Genomic DNA, 19,066 nt, shown 5'->3' with positions numbered 1-19,066 from the left:
AATACCAACAGCATCTTTGAAATGAACCCCCTTCAACTGCTTATGGAACATCGAGATATCAGTTAGGGACCTCAAGGATTCTGGCTGCACATTCCAAAGTGTAGGACCAAATAAAGAAAGAAAAAAAAAAAGACACTGCCTAGTCTCAGTTTAATAGTCCGAGTTAGGAGGAAATGCTTGAAAGCCCTTTCTTCAGTGAACACAGGCCTTGGGAGGGACTGTACTGTTGTAATAACTCAGATAGAGGCTACCACCCTTTAATGCTTTGAAAATCACAACTAACACCTTACATTGCACTGCTGGGGGATAGGAAGCCATTGGAGCTTGCACAAAAGAGGAGTCACATGGTCCCATTGCTGACCATCCAGAAGGAGGCGTGTTGCTGAAGTCTACAAAACCTGCAGTGCTTTAAAGTGGGCCCCTGGGATTTCTACATGCAGGGAATTACAATAATCAACAGCTGAAAACACAAAGGCCTGAGCAATTGTACCAAAGACAATAGCTCTATGAAGTTTATAATCTAATCAAGACACACAGGCAAGACAAATATATGAACAGAGCTATGAGAAGCCCTTTTTGTTTAGATGTGACTGTCAAGCATGAATAGTATGTCAAACTAGTTACGTTATCCAGGTCCACTAAAATTTAAAACAGTATAGAATAAATCTGTATGATAAAGGGTGTTTGAAAACTGCAAAAAAAAAAATTTTTAGTGCTGAAAATACCACAGTCTGTAAACAATTACTTGGCATTACATCTGTGACTTAATTTATTCCCATGGGGATCCTCATTCTGAAATGTGCATTGGCTTGCAAGATCAGAATATGATTGCCTGCATCACTTTGTTTTATTACATACTAGTTGTTTCAGAAGAGATGAGATGCGACAAGATTTGTCTTAATTGAAAGAAAATTAAGGGTTCCAGTGTTGTAATTCTTGTAAGATTATTAACTCTCTAAGTTTCACTTTCAAATGAGGATTGCCAAAACTAGTGATAACTGATATAGCAAAAATAGATCATGCATCAGGTTAGAGGTCTTCAGTTTTCACTAATCCTAGAACTGATATTTTTTTCGGGGTCAGTAATGTATAACAAGTGAAGGAATTCAGCATTAGCGATTTTTTTTCTTATTGGTGCTTTTGCTTTTCTTTCCTTCATTTTCTCGTGCTTGGAAGCTGTTCATTGAATGCTCTGTTGTGGTATCTTTGTTCTGATTACTTGGTTTTTTCTTTGTCTGTCTCTGTGGTAGCCCTATAGTCGCTCTTCTTCCATGTCTTCCATTGATCTAGTCAATGCCTCTGATGTTCACAGATTCAGCATCCAGGTACTGTATGAATACACAGAATGGGGTTGCATATCTCACTGTTCTATTTTTTTTTTTTTCTGACTAACATCTAACTTGCAAACTAAGTCAGTTCCTCAGTTGTAAAATTCTTTCAATAACTACAGTGCCTGAAGAACAGGGGTGGGCAAACTTTTTTTTTTTTTTTTTTTATGAAGGACCAAATTTGAGGCTCTTGCCTGCACCAGGGGTCAGGGGGAGGGATGGGGCATTCCTTGGCACTTGGCGCAGAGTGAGTGGTGGAGACCCTTAGAGTAGTCTTATCAGCCAGACCCTGGGATCTCCCTCTCATCCCAGACTCCAATATTCTCCTCAGCCAGATCCAAGTACTCTTCCTAAAGCAGCCATTGGTATCTCCCCTGCCTCCCCAGCAGTATCTTGATAATCTCGGGGAGTCTGCATGGCCACAACAGGCACAGCTGTGTCTCTTCCAGGCAGCACTAGTGGGTTGTCTCGCTCTGCCTGCACAACCACTCCTTGCAGTACATCCCATGATCTTCATCTGCTGTGGAACAGGGCAGTCAGAGGAGGTCAGGCGCATGCCATCTGCACACACACAACAGGATACAAGAAATCAGATGCCATTGCTCCGCAGTTGTCCCTATTGACATCCTCATCAAAGGCCTGCTATGTTATTTTTGTGATCTTTACTGAACAGTTTTTTGAGGCAGTGGAATATAAAACATGAAAATAAAAATGACATAGGCAGGGTCAACTGCAGAATTACTGTACGGTGGGCTGATAAATATTTCTTCAATCGAAGCATTTTTAAGAATAAGTGGGCTGGATCAGGGAGTTCTGTAGGCCGGTTTTAGCCCACAGTCCATAGTTTGCCCACCCCTGCTATAGAAGGTTTACACCTCCTTACAAAATGTTCAACTTTTGTTTTCTTATAGCTTGGAAGTAAAATGCATTAAACCAGCATTCATTCCACATGTATCTACACATCCTACTCCATAACTGCAAGGTGAAAAATATATTCCAGAATTCATCAGACGATGAAGTAAAAATAATATGGATTGGCTTGATTAGCTAAGTGTCCTCCCCTTTGTACTTCTCTAGCAATTCCAAAAACATAAAGCCCTGGTGTAACCAATCACCTTCAAAAGCACACACCAAGTGAATTAGCCCCATCTGTGATACATTGTACTGAGTCACATGATGACTGGATAAATTCAGCAGTTCATGTTAGTTCTCAGAGGATAAGTAGGATGACAGTCCTCGTATAATCGAATGGAACCCAGCATGGAAAATTTGTCAGTTTCTAGAACTTTGAGCCTCAGTGAGCATACTTACACATGCAATATACTAGCTGTCCACATGGGATCCCTTCAGTCTTCTTTTCCATAGTCTTGCGTCTTGGTCAGGTGAGCCTCAACTTTTTCTTAACTTTTTACTTTCAACTTGAAGTGCTTTTTTCACATTTCCTCACACAGTCAATGCTGGGTCCCCTGGTTTATTTATTTATCGGGTTTTATATACCGTTCGAATTCATCATCCTAAATCCATCATAATGGTTTACAAATATGAAGGTTGCAATGTTAAGGGATAAACAGAGTTTCAAAAAGGTTCAAACTGTTAAACATAGGGGAATCAAATGTTAGTTATTTACTGTTCTGTTTTATGATTAACTTCTTAGTTATAGTCTGTAGTTGTGATAAGTTCATTAATTCATTTAAACTTCAGGTTGAAGTGGAGGGTGAAATTGTTGTTGTTAATTGGGTGAGTTGGTATGCTTTGTTGAACTACCATGTTTTTAGCTCTTTTTTGAATGTGTTTACGTTTTCTTGAGTTCTGAGTTCAGTTGGTAGGGAGTTCCAGAGTTTTGGGCTATCTAGAGATATTGCTCTCTTTTGGGTTAAGGTGAGTTGATTGGAATGCGTAGGAGGTGTTTTTAGAAGCCCTTGCTTGCTGATTTGAGGTTTCTGTTTGGGGTATGTAGTTTTATAGATGAGCTTAGCCAATTTTCTTGTTTTTCATATATAATTTTATGAAGGATGGATAGTACTTTCAACTGTTCAACTGTTAGCATCCTAAATAGGTTATTAGATGTTTTTGGGTACATTTATTTTCATTATCGATCCCCCGAGGTGGTGGTGTGCCTAGTGGCTGCCGCAATTGATTTCAATCTCGCATCCCTTTTGTTTTGAGATGACATGTTTGCTTCAGATTTTATGCAGTGCCCCAGGTATGTGAGGACCATGTCTATCACGGACTCCCATGATAGATATGTCCTCTGCCTTGGGGCATCACACAATGTTTGGAGTTGCAGCAAATGCACCAAATGACCCCAAAGGGACATAAGATCCAGCTCAACAAGATGGAGAGCCTCTTCAGATCAGAGAAGACCGATGCATTGGCATCGAGGGACCTCAGAGCCGCACCAGTGGATACTGAGCCATCAAGGTCACTGGCTGCCAAGGATGCCAGAGGCAGGTCATTGTCTGACTCCTCCAGGTTGAGGAGATAGTTCATCACGCTCAACCTTGACACCTGGGAAGGACCAATCCGAGCATCGAGGGAAGCCAAAGAAGCATCGGCATCAGTCCCCATCGAATGGTGCTACGCACAGGGATGCACCAGCTTCTAATGTGGTGCCCCCAAATTGACCCTATGGCGAGGGGAGCCGATCTTTCATCTATGCCAGGGATACACCACAGTCTCCACCAGTTCTGATGCCCGCCACGATTCTCCTCTCTGTTCTGAAGCCTATCCTGGTATTGGCAGTTTTCGAGGAGGAACTGGAGAGGCACATGCAGCAGGACACACAACAAACCAGCTTCAGATGCCTTCACCTGTCATTGGGGCAATGGTCTTCTGTAAGCATATTCTCAAGTTTCACTGGTAGCGAAGACTCTTCTTGAAGCTTCACAAGGACAAAGGGACTGTGAACTTTACAGCCCCACTTTGGCAAAGACAGGTTTGGCTTCCATATCGCTGTGGTGTAGATGGTAAGCCCATCTCTGTACAGCTTATAGGTGTACATTTCATGCAGGCCTGCTTCAGTTGAAGCCTCCCCAAAGGGCTCCTGTTGTGCCTTGAGACCTCAACATGGTGTTGGTTCAGTTGATGAAAGCTCCCTTTGAGCTACAATTCTGGAAGGTCATATTTTTGGTGGTGGTCACTTCAGCATACAGGGTCAGCGAGCTCAAGGCCTTAGTGACTTATCCACTTTATGCTAAGTTTTTCATTACAAGGTGGTCTTACGTATGCACCCAAAGTTCCTGCCTAAGATGGTGTCAGTCTTTCATTTCAACCAGTCCATCTTCCTGCCAACACTTCCCCCCCCCACCCCCCCACCCCAGGTTCCATTTGCACCAAGGTGAACAAGCCCTGCACAGTTTGGACTGTAAAAGAGCCTTGGCCTTCTATCTAGAGCGGACAGAAGCCCATTCAACCTTTTTTCTTTTTTCATCAGAACATGTTGGGGATCATCGTTGCCAAGCAGACACTCTCCAGTTGGCTAGCAAAACTGCATCTCCTGTTATACCCAGATGGGGCTGCATCTTGGGGGCCAGTCAAGGCTCATTCTGTTCGAGTCATGGCAGCATCTGTGGCCTAGTTGTGAGTAGTCCCCATGGAGGAGATCTGCAGGGCTGTGACAGGGCATTCCATTCATTCACATCACATCATTATTGTCTGGATAGGGATGGCCGATGTTTCAGTTGCTTTGGCCACTCTGTCCTTCGGAGCTTGTTTGAAGTGTGGAAACCAACTTTGATCCCACCTAGGATCCATTCTTTCTTTTCAGGCTGCCTCTCCCTTGTTACTAGTTGTTGTGCCGATTGGCACTTATTTTGGTGTTTTGTTGGTCCCCTTTTATGTTGTGAAGATTGAGGGACAAGATGGATGGTGCAGCCCAAATATAACACATTTCAAGTTCCAGATGACCACTCACCCCTGGGGAGCTCTAGAATCAATAAAGAAACACAGTTCAAAGAGAAACTTTTCTTTAAGAAAATTCACCAAACATTTACAGGGATGTCTTAGAAAAAAAAAACCCAGCTATAACCTCTTGTTCTATAACCAAAAATATTTTCCTAAATTCTTGGGTAGCTCTCCCAAAATCAGGAAAAACCTTAACTTTAGAACCCATAAATAAAACTTGTGTACTGCGAAAGAAGTTGGAGAACCAAGTCATGACCTTGTTAAGAAGCAAATGTCACTAAAAGGGTAACCCTGTGTGCTTCATCTACCACCATAGATTCCAAGACTGCGAAAATATCCAAAGGAGTGCCCTCCTTTGAATGGATCTTGACCAGCCAAACCAGTCTATCCCTTTGCTAGACAAGTATAAAGTATGTTGTGTAAATCAAGTTCCTATTTTAATGCATTTTGATCTGTATACCGTATTTTAGATAGCAAAATTTGAGAAATGTACAAGGGTGTGAAGATTTTGCAAGGTATTTTATGTGTGCAAAGTTGGTAGACACCTATCCCAACGAACTCATAGTTGTAATTGATGCCAAAGGTGCTGCCACCAAGTATTGATTCAGAGGATAGAGACATACCCAGTTACTTGATTTCACTTTCCGTATAAACTTTGCCCCCTTTTTGAACCATGATAGGTATGGAATATAGTGTGTTGAGTGGAAAAAATACTAATTCAAATAAATGCATGCAGATTTGAAGCACTAACAACAAATTATGAAAAATGTTAAAGGGGGTGTAGATGTTCTACAGCCACTGTGGAAGCTGGGAAATTGTTATGCCACGAGTTCTTGATTTCAGCATTTGGTTTGCATGCAAACCAGTTGTAAAGCTTAACTTGAAAATGTTTTTCCTAATACTGTTATAATCCTTTCCTTACTAAGCTGTGGTATCTTAAAAATTGCAATGTCTTTATTAAGAAATGCTTAATGCTGAACTAGTGTACAGTACTAAAATGTAGTGCTATACAACCACAAAAGGAAATATAATTTAAATTAAAGATTTCTCCTAGACTCTCTTGGCATACACCTTTGTTGCTTCCCCAGCAATGCTCCAAATCCCTGTCAAGTAGATTCATACTCTTGCTAAGTTCCACTGGAAGTTTAAAGTTAGAGTACATGATACCAGAAAGCAAACAGTGAATTATTTTTTAAGAGTGTTTAGAGGTATATTTTAGTGCTATGAATCTTTGGTTAGCATTTCAACCTAGCCAACTATTAAGAGTTGACTAGGCTGGAATTTCTCATCAAAGGAAAGTAAATATCACTGATCTCAATGCTCCCTTGATATGAAGTAAGTTTGTTCATGCAAGTTCCAGCAGAGATTAGGTTGAGTCCTGATCAGTACAGTGTGTAAAAGTATACTGCTAAAGTGTAGTAGTCTGTTTTTAATGCAAAAAAAAAATAGAACACCACGCATTACCATTTGAATGAAAGTATTCAATAACCATTTCTTTCTTACATTGGATCAGAGAATAAAAATGCAACTAGAAGTCTTTAATTAAAAATATAACACAAAATTTCATAGGGTACAAACTACGTACCTTGTACGTGATATATGAACATCAATTGAAGTAAATATTTTAAAACAATTCATGTTGACAAAACAGGCCAAAAGTTCAGGTACAAACTTAGATTGTAAGCCCTCTGGGGATAGGGAAATACCTACATTACCTGAATGTAACCCACTTTGAAGCACTGAAAAAAAGTGCAAAATGTGAATATAAATCTAAATAAATAAAATTGAGAAGAATTAAATGTACAGAAACATAAGATAACATCACAAAGAAGAGCAAGGCAACACCTTCAATGAAGGAACATTTTTCAGGACCCAAACCACCTCATCAATGACTTTATGATCACGATACAAGAAGGGAAATTCAGAGCTATCCAAAAAAAAAGACATTTAAAAGTATTTAATAGGGACATGCATTTTTCACCCATTATTATACACAATCCTGTCTGTCTTCTCACCACCCTGCTTTACATATCAACCCCTTCTTCCCTTCCCTCTTTACACCCCCCATCTGTGAACCTGTTGGGTATTCAATCATCATGCTTTGCCTTCAGCTCATTCTGTTCTGACCTGATGAAGGGCGTATGGTTTCAATAAGCTAGTCAAGAAATAAATGTATTAAGTGTCACCTTATATTTTTGGTAGACTTGTATTTCCATGTATTCAAGTGGATTTACAAAGCAATCATGCTATTTTAATATCATTCATAAAGACCTTTATTCTCTTTATTCTCTGTCCATTCCTACTCATTTGCATTACCAGGCAGATTTACTCCAGTGTCTCTGGTCCTGTTTGACATTAAAAAGAAAGAGGGCCAGCCTGGTGACTCAGCGGCAGTGCTGCAAAGGGGCCTTGGTTCCCTCATGTCTTCTGCTCCCCAGGTCAGCTGGAGATGCTGCAGGGATTGCATTCATAGCCTATGGGGGAGGGAGTCGCAGTCATTGTGTAACTATGAGACTGGCTAGATTTAGGGCCTATGACTGCAGAGTTCCAGAAAGAGCCCTAGTTTTTCAGAACTCTGAGAGCCTTTCCGTCCCTGTGCTGTCAGAATAATGGCTCCTGCTTGTGTGGCTGACTTGACCCTGCTTGTCCATGGAGAGAGAATGTTCTATTCTTCGTCCTTTCAGATTTTTACTTTAGGACCTTCATCATGCTTTACCACCCCCACTTCTGTACAGACACTTATACTTAAGTGGTCAGGAACCCATCGCTGGCCCCAGGGTAGGAGAGGTACCTCCTTTGAACTTCTGATCAGCCTTTAAATGCCACTACTACAATGACAACTCTTTCCTTCCTTCATGGGCCTAACCAGGCCACCTCACCTTTTTTTTTTTCTTTTTTTGACCTGGCAGTTTCCTCCTGCTCATTTGGGCTTCCAGCTCAATTGGAATATGGGCTGGGATCTGGCATCATAAGCCTTCATATGCAACAATGTCCTAACTTACTTTAATTCAGTCTTTGCATTGACCATCCTTAGGAAACTATACACTAGGGCTCTTTCTGGAACCCTGCAGTCATAGGCCCTAAATCCATCCACTAGATGTCAGTCCAAGGACTGTAAATGCATTCTCCACAGCATCTCCAGCTGACCTGAGAAGCAAAAGTCATGAGCTGGGAATCGAACCAAGGACCCTTTGCATTTTAGTGTACAGTGCTGCCACGGAGTCACCAAACTGGCCTTATTTTTTCTTTTTAATGTCAAATAAGAACAGTGACACTGAAGCAAATATGCCTGGCAATACAAATGATTAGGAATAGGCAGAGAATAAAGACAGTTTTTTATGAATTGTTTCAAAATAGCAAGATTGCTGTGCTAATCCATTTGAATATGGAAATATCCACAAATAGGTGGTACTTATTGCATGTCAGTGTGCAGCACCTTATTGTTTTTCTGAGCATATGTGGGGCCTACCTGTGCAGCTGCTCGCAACTTGAGGCTCTTCAGTCTTTCATCTACTCTTCAGTCATTTCATCTACTCACTTTTTATCCTTAAAGCTGTTCATTTTTTCTTTACTCTTTTCATTCTTTTTCTCTTTTTGGGAGTCTCCAAAAGAAAATAAACATGGAAAGAAAATAAAATTATTTTATTAATGAGTTTGATTTAGCCTCTTATTTTTGCCATACCGGGCTTCAGATGCTCATGACCTTACTCAATATATATCAAACTGCCCTACTAGTTGCATGTCCATAAGGGCCAGAAAATACAGCACTCACCCTAAAGGATTTCTTGGAATCGCCTCAACATTAACATCAGAAAGTGAGAGAGAACATTTAAAATCTGAGACCGTTTACTCAGTTGAAAAAGCCAGTCCTCTCATTCTCCGTGCCTTGCATCAACATGCACTCTGTACAGACACTACTCCTTCCAACAAAGATGGAGGTAAGTCACACTGTTTGGCGTGGAAGGACACTGGCATCATACCATTACATGGCTCTGCATAGGAAAGCATGAAAGGTCATTGTGGGCAGAGGATTAATTATGGCCCCCACAGTCTGGAATAAATTACTATTGGAGGTCAAGCTGAAATCCAGCTATTTGACCTTTCGCAAGAAGGTTAAGGCCTGGCTCTTCCCATGATAGTAAAAGGAGAAGGGCGATGAAGATCTGCCTGACTTCTCTGCTTAAGTATTTTGTTTTTTGCTTATCTTAATATTTGTTATTTGGATATGTTTATGGTCATAGTTAAATTTCAAGTTTGACTGTACATTACCTTGGGCAGAGAAGGTGGTAAAGTATTTTTTAATAAAATGAAGGAAACGGATAAGTATGGCAATGACAGTGTCGCTAATGCCTTATTGGCACACAATATATTGGCATTGTTCTCCAGCAGAGTGATGGGAGACCTGTTTGAGCCAAAATCAGCACCAAGATGATTCTTTTGATACAGAAAGAGAATATTTCGCATCAAGCATCTCCTTTAATTCAAAAGATTCCATTGGCCGTGCCAGTCCTAATTCTAGAATCCAATATCCCGTCACCAGCAGTTCCACCATCAAAAAAGGTCATCATAATCTCAACTATTAAAAGCTCTCACTCCCTACTAGTCTACCCACTCACCCCTGAGCTTGCTCTTATAATAGTCTTGCTAGAATACATAATTACAATAATTAATGCACTTTCCAAATATTTCATATTTAAGGTATTCCACATCAGAACAAATTATAAACTGACTGTTATTCTATGTAATAACTGTGGTGCCGTTCTCTTAAGGCAAAATATCTGGAGGCTTAGAACTTCCCCATTTGTTTGCAGCTCTCTACAATGAAAAGGAATTGACTCGACTCAAATTAGAATTAGCTACAATTAAAAAGGCTAAACAGGAATTAGCAACCACCAAAAAGTCTTCCCCCTTTTACAGCATTCAGAAAACCTTCATCCACTCCCACAGAGCATCCAGAAATCAGGAATATATGGATTTCAGTGGGCTCTGGTAGGACACTCTCAAATTCCAGTACAAAATGCCTTTTCTATATTGAAAAATGATTGGAAAATGAAGATGCTCTAACAATGGAAACTGCAGTGGTATGTGAAAGGAAAGAAGATACCCAATGCACAGAAAAACCCCATAACACTATCAAAAGTCATAACAGAAAGATCCTTGTGCTGGGAGATGGTCATTAGAGGCACTAATTTGGGACTTCTTTTTGAGGAGAACAAAATAGTTAATGACTTCCAGGATCCTCAGGTGGTAGAAATACAAACCAGATAGTCAATGTCATCCATCCGGGGACCAATGACCTTGCTAGAAACAGCATTCAAACAGCACAGAGAGATTTCCAGAATCTTAAAACATCAGGTAAATGACAGACTATTGCCTTATCAAAAGTGTTAACTGTTCATGGAAAGGGGAAGGAAAGGTTAAGCCATATATATAACTTCAATATGTGGCTTAAAACCTGGTGTAAGGAAGAATGTTTTGGATATATTGGACTTGGGCTGTGTATAGAACACTAAAAGGCTTTCTAATAAAAAAAATAGCTTACTTCTGTCCAAGGCAGAAAATAGGATTCTAAGCGAAAAAGTCAAATCATATGTCAGAAAGTATTTAAACTAGAGGACAGGATGGCAGAAGGCAGTTGTAATGTCACTCTTGATAAATTCAGAAAGTGGGTGGAGAAATTAACAAAGATCAGTTTATGTGCATGAAGAGCACCAAGCTGATAGAAAAAAGCTGGAAAGCTATCAGCACAAATTCCCTGATGGTGGAGATGGACTATTGCTATTATGGAAACATGATTCAGTGAGTGTCATGAATGGGATACAGTCATACCAGTCTATAACCTGTTCAGAAATGATTAATAAGACAGAAATGGAGAGGAGTAGCCCTTTGTCAAAAACAATATCCGAGCAGGGGGCATAGGGAAAGGAAGACTTCTTGTGGGCTGTCTTAAAAAGAGATGTTGGCATTTCTATTTACACTGATGTGGTCTACAGGCCTCCAAATCATAAGAAATACATGGAGATCTGGCTGAAGACATCCAAAAGGTGAAGATTTTAATCTGTCGGATGTGAATTGGTGTATCCCTGCTGCAGAATCTGCAAGAAGCAGAGAGACTGTGGTGCCCTTCGAGGGGCTATGTTCAAACAAATAGTGATGTAACCCATGAGGGAAGGAGTGCTACTGGATCTGCTACTCATAAATGGTGACAATATCTCAAATGTCCAGGTAGGGGCCCACCTGGGCACCAGTGATCATGAGATGGTATGGTTCAATGTTAAAACCAAGACAAAGATCAGAGTCCTGGATTTCAAACTCTGACTTTGGTAAAATAACATATCTTGAAGAAGAGCTAGAAAGCTTGGAGGAGATGGATGAAGTGGAGCAACAGTGGGCCAAATTAGAGCTGTGACAAGCCTTTTTGTGTAAAAAGAAGTTGATATAAGTAAAAAAAAAAAAGGAAACCAATATGGTTCTCCAAGGTGGTGGATAAGAAATTAAAGGCAAAATAATTGCTATTCAAAAAGTACAAAAGAGGCACACAGGAAATATCTGATAAAGCTGAAAGAGACAAGAAAATAAATCAGAATAGTGAAAGCTCGAGTAGAAGAAATGATCACCAAGGAGGTGTGGAGACAAAACATTTTTCAGGTAGAGAAAGGAGGAAGACCAGAGATGGTATTGTAAGATTGAAAGGAAACAAGGAGTAAGGTGTGGAGGAAGATAAAGAAATAACAGAAATATTAAATACTTGTTAAGTTTCCACTAAGGAAGACATTGAAGAAGGACTTTTGCTGACTAGCAAGAGCATAGATATGAGAGGGGAGATACATCCCTCATTTACAGAAGAGTGTGTGAGTGGAACTAGGAAACCTGAAAGTGGACAAGGGAGGGGGGGATAAGATACTGAGGGGAAGTCCAGGAAGTGCTGGCAGGTCTGCTGAAAGACCTGTTGAATAGATCCTTGCATATGGGAATAGTGCCACATGATTGGAGAAAAGTCGTTGTGATCCCGCTTCACAAAAGTGGTTGCAGGGAGGAGGCCGGAAACTACAGACTAGTTAGCCTTACCTCGGTGGTAGGAAAATGAATGGAGAGGTTGCTGAAGGAAAGAATGACCTGTCTGAAATCCAATCATTCACAGGACCTGAGGCTACATGGTTTTTACCAGAGGGAAGGTCCTGTCAAATGAATTTGATTTTTTTGGATTGGGTAACTAGAGAATTGAAACAAGGAAAAGTACTAGATACGGTTTACTTGGATTTTAGCAAGGCTTTTGATAGGGTCTCACATAAGAGGTTCATAAATAATGAGAAACCTGGGAGTGTGTCCCACAATGATAGAATGAATTACAAATTGGCTGACGGATTCAGGAAGTAGTGGTAAATAAAATCTGTTCTGAAGAAAGATGAGTGATAAGTGGAGTTTCTCAAGGATCTGTTTTGTTAAATAACTTTTAGTGATATTGCGGAAGGATTAGAAGGTAAAACTTGTTGGATTTTTTTTGTGGATGACACTAAAGTCTGCAACAGAATTGATAAAGCAGTAGAGAGAATGAGAAGTGACCTAGAAAAATTTGGAAGTGGTCAAAGGTTTGGCAGTTGGGATTTGGTGCCAAGTAGTGCAGTGTTCTGTATTTGGATTACGGCATTCCTAAAATTGTATATGTTGGAGGGTGAAAGACCGATGTGCATAAAATGGGAGAGAGCCCTCAGAGTGATACTGTCTGATCTGAAGGTGGCAATGCAGCATGACAAGGTGGTGACTAAGGTCAGAGGGATGCTAGGCTGCATTGAAAGAGGCATTACCAGCTGGAAAAAAGGCGATAATGCCATTGTACAGATCCTTGGTGAAGTCCAAAGAAAGGCAACCAAAATGATGTGGGGTCTGTACAGAAAGCCATATGAGATGAGACTGAAGGTCCTTAATATGTATACCCTGGAAGAGAGAGAGGAGATATATACAGATCTTCAAATACCTGAAAGGAATTAATACACAAAAGAATAAAATTTTTGCAATGGAAAGGAAGCTGCAAAACTAGGAGTCATAGTATGAAACTCGAAGGGGGGACAACTTAAGAACAATGTCAGGAAATATTTCTTCACTGAAAGGGTGGTGGATGCAAGGAATGCCCTCCTGGAAGAGGTGGTGAAAATGAGAACTGTAATAGAATTCAAAAAGGTGTAGGGCAAACAGAGGATCCCCTGCTGACTAGAGAATAGAAATAAACAAATGGGATAACTTTACTATTCATCCTAAAGCTGACATTTAACAGAAGGCTTAGGGGTAGCCTGCACAGAGCGGCAGTTGCTGCTACCCTTAAAAATTAAAATAAAATTTAAAAATTAAACACTTACTGGGCAGACTAGATGGACCATTTTGGTCATTTGCCTTTCACTGTTACTATGTTCCTTTTCTTAAAAAAAAGTCTGTCAAAATTTCCACCACTGCCGCCTTCAGATGACATGTCTCTCATTTTGGACTCCAGCTGGTTACTCTGTCCTCTGTCCCTCCTTACCAAGCTAGGCATGAGATGTTCTCTCTCTGTTGCACCCAAGAGTTATATAAAGTGCCTAACAGTTGCTGCTCACCTAAGACTGAACAATGTTTTTGTTTTACCTTAGCTGGATGTTTGGCTCATTTCAGGTCATTTCCTTCAAGAGGCACATTCTTTCCACCCTCTGTATTGTGAGCACTCAGTTCCTATGTTTTCTTATCAGTTTCCCAAAATTTAATATAGCTTCTCCTGTAATCAACCTCATAGCACACACACACATTGAAGGAGAAAGCATTTCTGCTCAGTAGAGGGCAGATGAATTGTCCAAGATAATCCTGAAGGTCATATAAAGTCAAGTTCCTATTAGACTTTTCAAGGAAGTACTCCTCGAAAATCTTGCAATTTTAAATGGAGAAGGTTAACTATCTGGTGTGTGCATTTCAATCATGACCCTTTTAAACGTCCTCTTTGTTTTAGGGTTGTTTTTGTTTTGTTTTTTTAAACACACTTTAGTATCTGCTAAACCTATCAGACTTAAGTCTTAAGACCAACTCTGCCAAAGTTCACATCGTTATGGTGATGGTGTTCCTATTTCTCATCCGTCTATAGCTGCCTAGTTTGTGAAGGGCCTTATAAATCTAAAGTCTCCAGTTAAAGATCTGCCTGTTTCTTGGGATCTAAATGTATTTCTTGCTCAACACATGAAGCCTACATTTGAACCATTGGCAATAGCACATTGCAAATTCCTTTGGAAGTATTTTATTTTTGATGATAGGTCTGCCCAAAGAATACGCAAATTACAAGCCGTAGTCTCATACTCTCCAAATACTCAAATTTTCCACAATAAAGTAGTTTTAAAGACTAATCCAAACTCTCTACTGAAAGTGGTTTCTCAATTCCATTTAAATCAATCCATTATGTTGACAACATTCTTTGCAAAACTTGACACCCATAAGCATACCTAGGAACATTTGACTTCCAGTCACCCTGAGATTACCATGGATTAGCGGGGGGGGGGGGGGGGAGGCGGGCAACTGCACAGTGGGACCGGATGCTCACAAATTTGCTCTCATAAACACTCTTACATGTTCACACTTTCACTGCTCATTCTCACATGTCCATTTACACCTTTACTTTTGCCATTCTCCCATCAATACACACTTGCACCTCTCCCTCTTCCATATACGCATGCCCGCTCACTTTCACACCCATGCTCACTTGCCCTCAATTCTCTCCTACTCACATATACTCTCAGATCTTCTTCCTATACAAATACACACTCACTCTCACAGACATGCTCATTCATTCTCTCTCCCCCCCTTTCAAAACACACTAGCATCAGCAGACTCTAACTTTGGGCTCCTGGAGCAGCAGCCTCTTCCTTCTCCTCCTGTGCTGCGGAAGTGGATGCTACCTGTTTCTTACTCCTCATTTAATGCACGGGCAGGAAATCGCAATGTCTATTGGCCAAGGCAAACAGGATGGGGTGGGCAAGTGGCTGGATACAGGAAACAGGCTATGCAGGAGCAGGTGATGACATGAAGCAAAGTTAAAAAGATCTGGAGATGGTAGAAATCACTGTCAAGTTCGTCCTTTTTCAGCCATGCAAGACCAATGGCGTTCCTTTCTTCTTTCTGGTTCCAAGCAAATTGGTTTTGCTGCAGCACCCGGAGATTTCCGGTATTGGCCCGGAGACCCGGTAATTCTTTTAGAATTCCGGAGTTTCCGGACCAAATCCGGAGAGCTCCCAGATATGCCCATAAGGACAAATGAGCTCTTCATATGTTGGACAGCTGAAGTGCTTTATTATTCTACTTGGAAAGAACAGTGACTTACAGAAAGGCTTCACAACTGTTTTGTTCAGCTCAGTTAAGCAAGGGGTATTAATTATAAAGAGACCTCTATCAACTTGGATATCTGATTGAATCACTTATTGCTACCAGTACTATCAATCAGGACTTCATCTTCAAAGTAAGGTAAAGGCATATCAGGTTACACTACCACAGGTTCCTTGGATCATTGTCAATCTACTTCTGTGGAAGATAGTTGTAAGGCGGTCATTTGGTCTTCTATACATACTTTTACATAACATTACAGCTTAGAGAACACTTACCATCTAGATAACTGGTTTGATCAGGCAGATCTTAAAACCTTATTTATTTTCCTCGACTCTAACTTGCAGCCTCAAGTTATAGTGGGTTGTAATGATAAATCTGTGATACTCTAATTTTTCATTTAATTTGACTGCTAATCGATAGTGTTGTCAAAGTACTCAATTTCTTAAGTTCTTATTCTGTTTTCCAATGGAGAAGGAATAGTTGCTCACCTGTAATAGGGGTTCTCCATAGACTGGATAAATCAGTCACACAATCATTCCTACCTCCCCTTAAAATTTGAAGAATTGGTTATGATACAATAAAGACTGAGGAGGCTTGTGAGTTGGGCAACTGCGTGGGAAGGCCTGAGCACACTCAGGAAAACCTAGGGTTTTCCAAGCTTTCAGAGAGCTTTTCCATCCCTGTTTCATCAAGATGACATCACCACTTGTGTGGCTGATTTATTCGGCTGTCTGCAGAGAACACGTTACAGGTAGGCAACTTTGCTTTAAGTTGGTGTCATATTACCATTTCTTTTTGAAGTAGCATGCCTTACGGTATCATTTTTAGAGCATGGATCATCTATTCAAGAATCTGATTCTAAAATGTACAGTGCCTTGCAAAAACACCTTTGTACTTTTTTTTTTTTTTAATTCTGCTCTCTAAATAGTACGTATTGGAATGCATTTAAGTAATAGCTTTTCACTGATCTACACAACATATACTCCACTTTCATCCTGAAAAAAACTATTATAGAAACATTGCAAAAGTAATTAAGAATGGAAAAAAAAGTATTGATTCTCTTCATACCTCTTGACTCAATTCTTGGTGGAATCCCCTTTTGCAGCAGTAGCAATCAGGAGTCATTTAGGATAAATATCTACCAACTTTGCACAAAAGGAAGGTGCAGTTTTTACCCATTTTTATTGACAGAAGAGCTCAAGTTCTTTCAAATTGCCTGGAAATTCTGTGGACTGCAGTCTTCAAGCCTTGCTACAGATTCTCTATTGGATTCAGGTCAGGGCTTTTATTGTGCCGTTCAAGGACATTCACTTTCTTTGTTTAGGATAATTGTCTTGTTGAAAGGTGAATCTTATACCCAGTCTCAAATCTAAGGCAGCTTGAAACAGGTTTTCTTCTATAATCTGCTTGTACTTTGCACCATCCATTTTTTCCTCAGTTTTCACATGCCTCCCTGTTCCCTGCTGTTGAAAAGCATCCTCGCAACATAATGCTGTCATCACCATGCTTTATTATAGGGATGGTATTAGGGTGATGTACAGTTTATTTTATGCCACACACATTACTTAGAATTGAGACCAAAACATTCCACGTTGATCTTAGACCACAAAACCACCTCCAGTATACTTGCAGTGTCCCCTAAGTGTTTGTTTGCAAATATTATGTAGCACATCATATGGCTTTTCTTTAACAGTAATTTCCTTCTTGCCACAATGTTTGCGGAGTAATCTTGAAGCTATTGAACAGTCAAAATTTTTCAGCCAGACACCACTGTAGTTATTTAAAGTAATCTTTGGCCTCATAGTGATCTTTTATAGCAGTTTCCTTAACCCACATCTCCTTGTAGAAACATAGAAATGACGGCAGAAGAAGACCAAAAGGCCATCCAGTCTGCCCAGCAAGCTTCGCACTTTTTTTTTCTCATACTTATCTTTTACTCTTGGCTCTTAGTAACCTTTTGGTTCTATTGCCCTTCCACCCCCTCCATTAATGTAGAGAGCAGTGTTGGAGCTGCACCTAAGTGAAATATCTAGCTTAATTAGTTAGGGGTAGTAACCGCCGCAATAAGCAAGCTACACCCATGCTTATTTGTTTACCCAGACTGTGTAATTCAGTCCTTGGTGGTTCTTCATTCCCCCTGCTGTTGAAGGAGAGAGCTATGCTGGTTATGCATTGAAAGTGAAATATCAGGCTTATTTGGTTTGGGGTAGTAACAGCCGTAACAAGCAAGCTACTCCCTGCTTTCTGTGAATGCAAATCCTATTTTCCACATTTCCTCTTGCCGTTGAAGCTTAGAGCAATGTTGGAGTCGCATTAACCGTGTGTGTTTATTGAATAAGGGTATTATCTCCAGGTAGTAGCCGTCATTCCCGCGAGCCACTTTGGAGAGACAGCCTGATTGTGACAGTGTTATCTTGTTAGTACTAAATTGTTTCATTTTACAGTGAGTGGCCTGACGGTGCCCCAAGGGTTATCCAAATACATTAACAGTTTCTTATGACCTTTTCCCAATTTATACCTTTGAATAATAATATTCTGGAGTTCTTTTGGCAACTCTTTGCTTGCCGTAAGTACATATGATTTGCCATACTGATTTAGACCAAAGATCCATCAAGCCTCCAGTATCCTATTTCCAACCTTGGCCAATCCAGGTCATGAGTACCTGGCAGAATCCTAAGAGGTAGGTAGATTCCATGCTGCTTATCCCAAGGATAAGAAGTGGATTTCTGCAACTCTACTTTAATAGTTTATAGACTTTTCCTTCACGAACTTGCCCAAATCTTTTTTAATCGCAGCTATACTATGTTTTCACTGCATCCTCTGGCAATGAATTCCAGAGCTTAATTACAGCTTATTAGTTTAAATGCATCACCTATTAATTTCATTGTATCTCCTAGTCTTTTACTTTTTGAAAGAATAAACCGATTGAAATGTACTTGTTCCAAGCCACTCATTTTATAGACCTCTATTATATCTCCCTTCAGTCATCTTTTCTCCAGGCTGAAGAGTCCTAACCTATTTAGCCTTTCCTCATAGGGGAATCATTCCATTCCCTTTATCATTTTGGTTGTCTACCTTTTCTAATTCTGCTATATCTTTTTTGAGATGTGACTTGAACTGCACACAAGATGTCACACCATGGAGCAATACAGAGGCATTATGATGATCTCTGTTCATAATAATTCCTAGCATACTATTTGCATTCTTGGCTGCTGCTGCACACTGGGCAGAAGATTTCAACATAGTGGAAGCCTTGATCCTTCTCTTGAATGGTGATTCCTAATGTTGAACCTTGCATTGTGTAGCTATTATTTGGGTTATTCTTCCCTAAATGCATCACTTTGCATTTGTCCACATTAAATTTCATTTGCAATTTGCATGCCTAGTCTCCCAGTTTTGCAAGCTTCTCGTACAATTTCTCAGTCCTCTTGTGATTTAACAACTTTGAATAATTTTATCATCTGCAAATCTTTTTTATAATTATTTAAAGAAAGCCACATGTA

The 19,066-nt window shown here is 40.2% G+C and overlaps 1 protein-coding gene across 2 annotated transcripts in view; it reads left to right on the top strand.

Annotated features, from left to right (window-relative positions):
- Positions 1-19,066, top strand: part of CERT1 (ceramide transporter 1) — a 372,368-nt gene that overhangs the window by 306,001 nt on the left and 47,301 nt on the right. The window contains exon 11 of one of the 2 annotated variants that reach the window (XM_029575160.1): positions 1,251-1,325. The exons of the other annotated variant lie outside the window; for it this stretch is intronic. Within the exon in view, the coding sequence (XP_029431020.1) occupies positions 1,251-1,325 (75 nt within the window). The remainder of the gene's footprint in view (positions 1-1,250; positions 1,326-19,066) is intronic. 2 annotated transcript variants of the gene reach the window in all.

This window comes from Rhinatrema bivittatum, chromosome 1 (genome assembly GCF_901001135.1).
Source record: "Rhinatrema bivittatum chromosome 1, aRhiBiv1.1, whole genome shotgun sequence".
NCBI classification, from domain to species: Eukaryota; Metazoa; Chordata; class Amphibia; order Gymnophiona; family Rhinatrematidae; genus Rhinatrema; species Rhinatrema bivittatum.
Note: the sequence above shows the minus strand (reverse complement) of the source record. Positions and strands in the feature narration are given on the sequence as shown.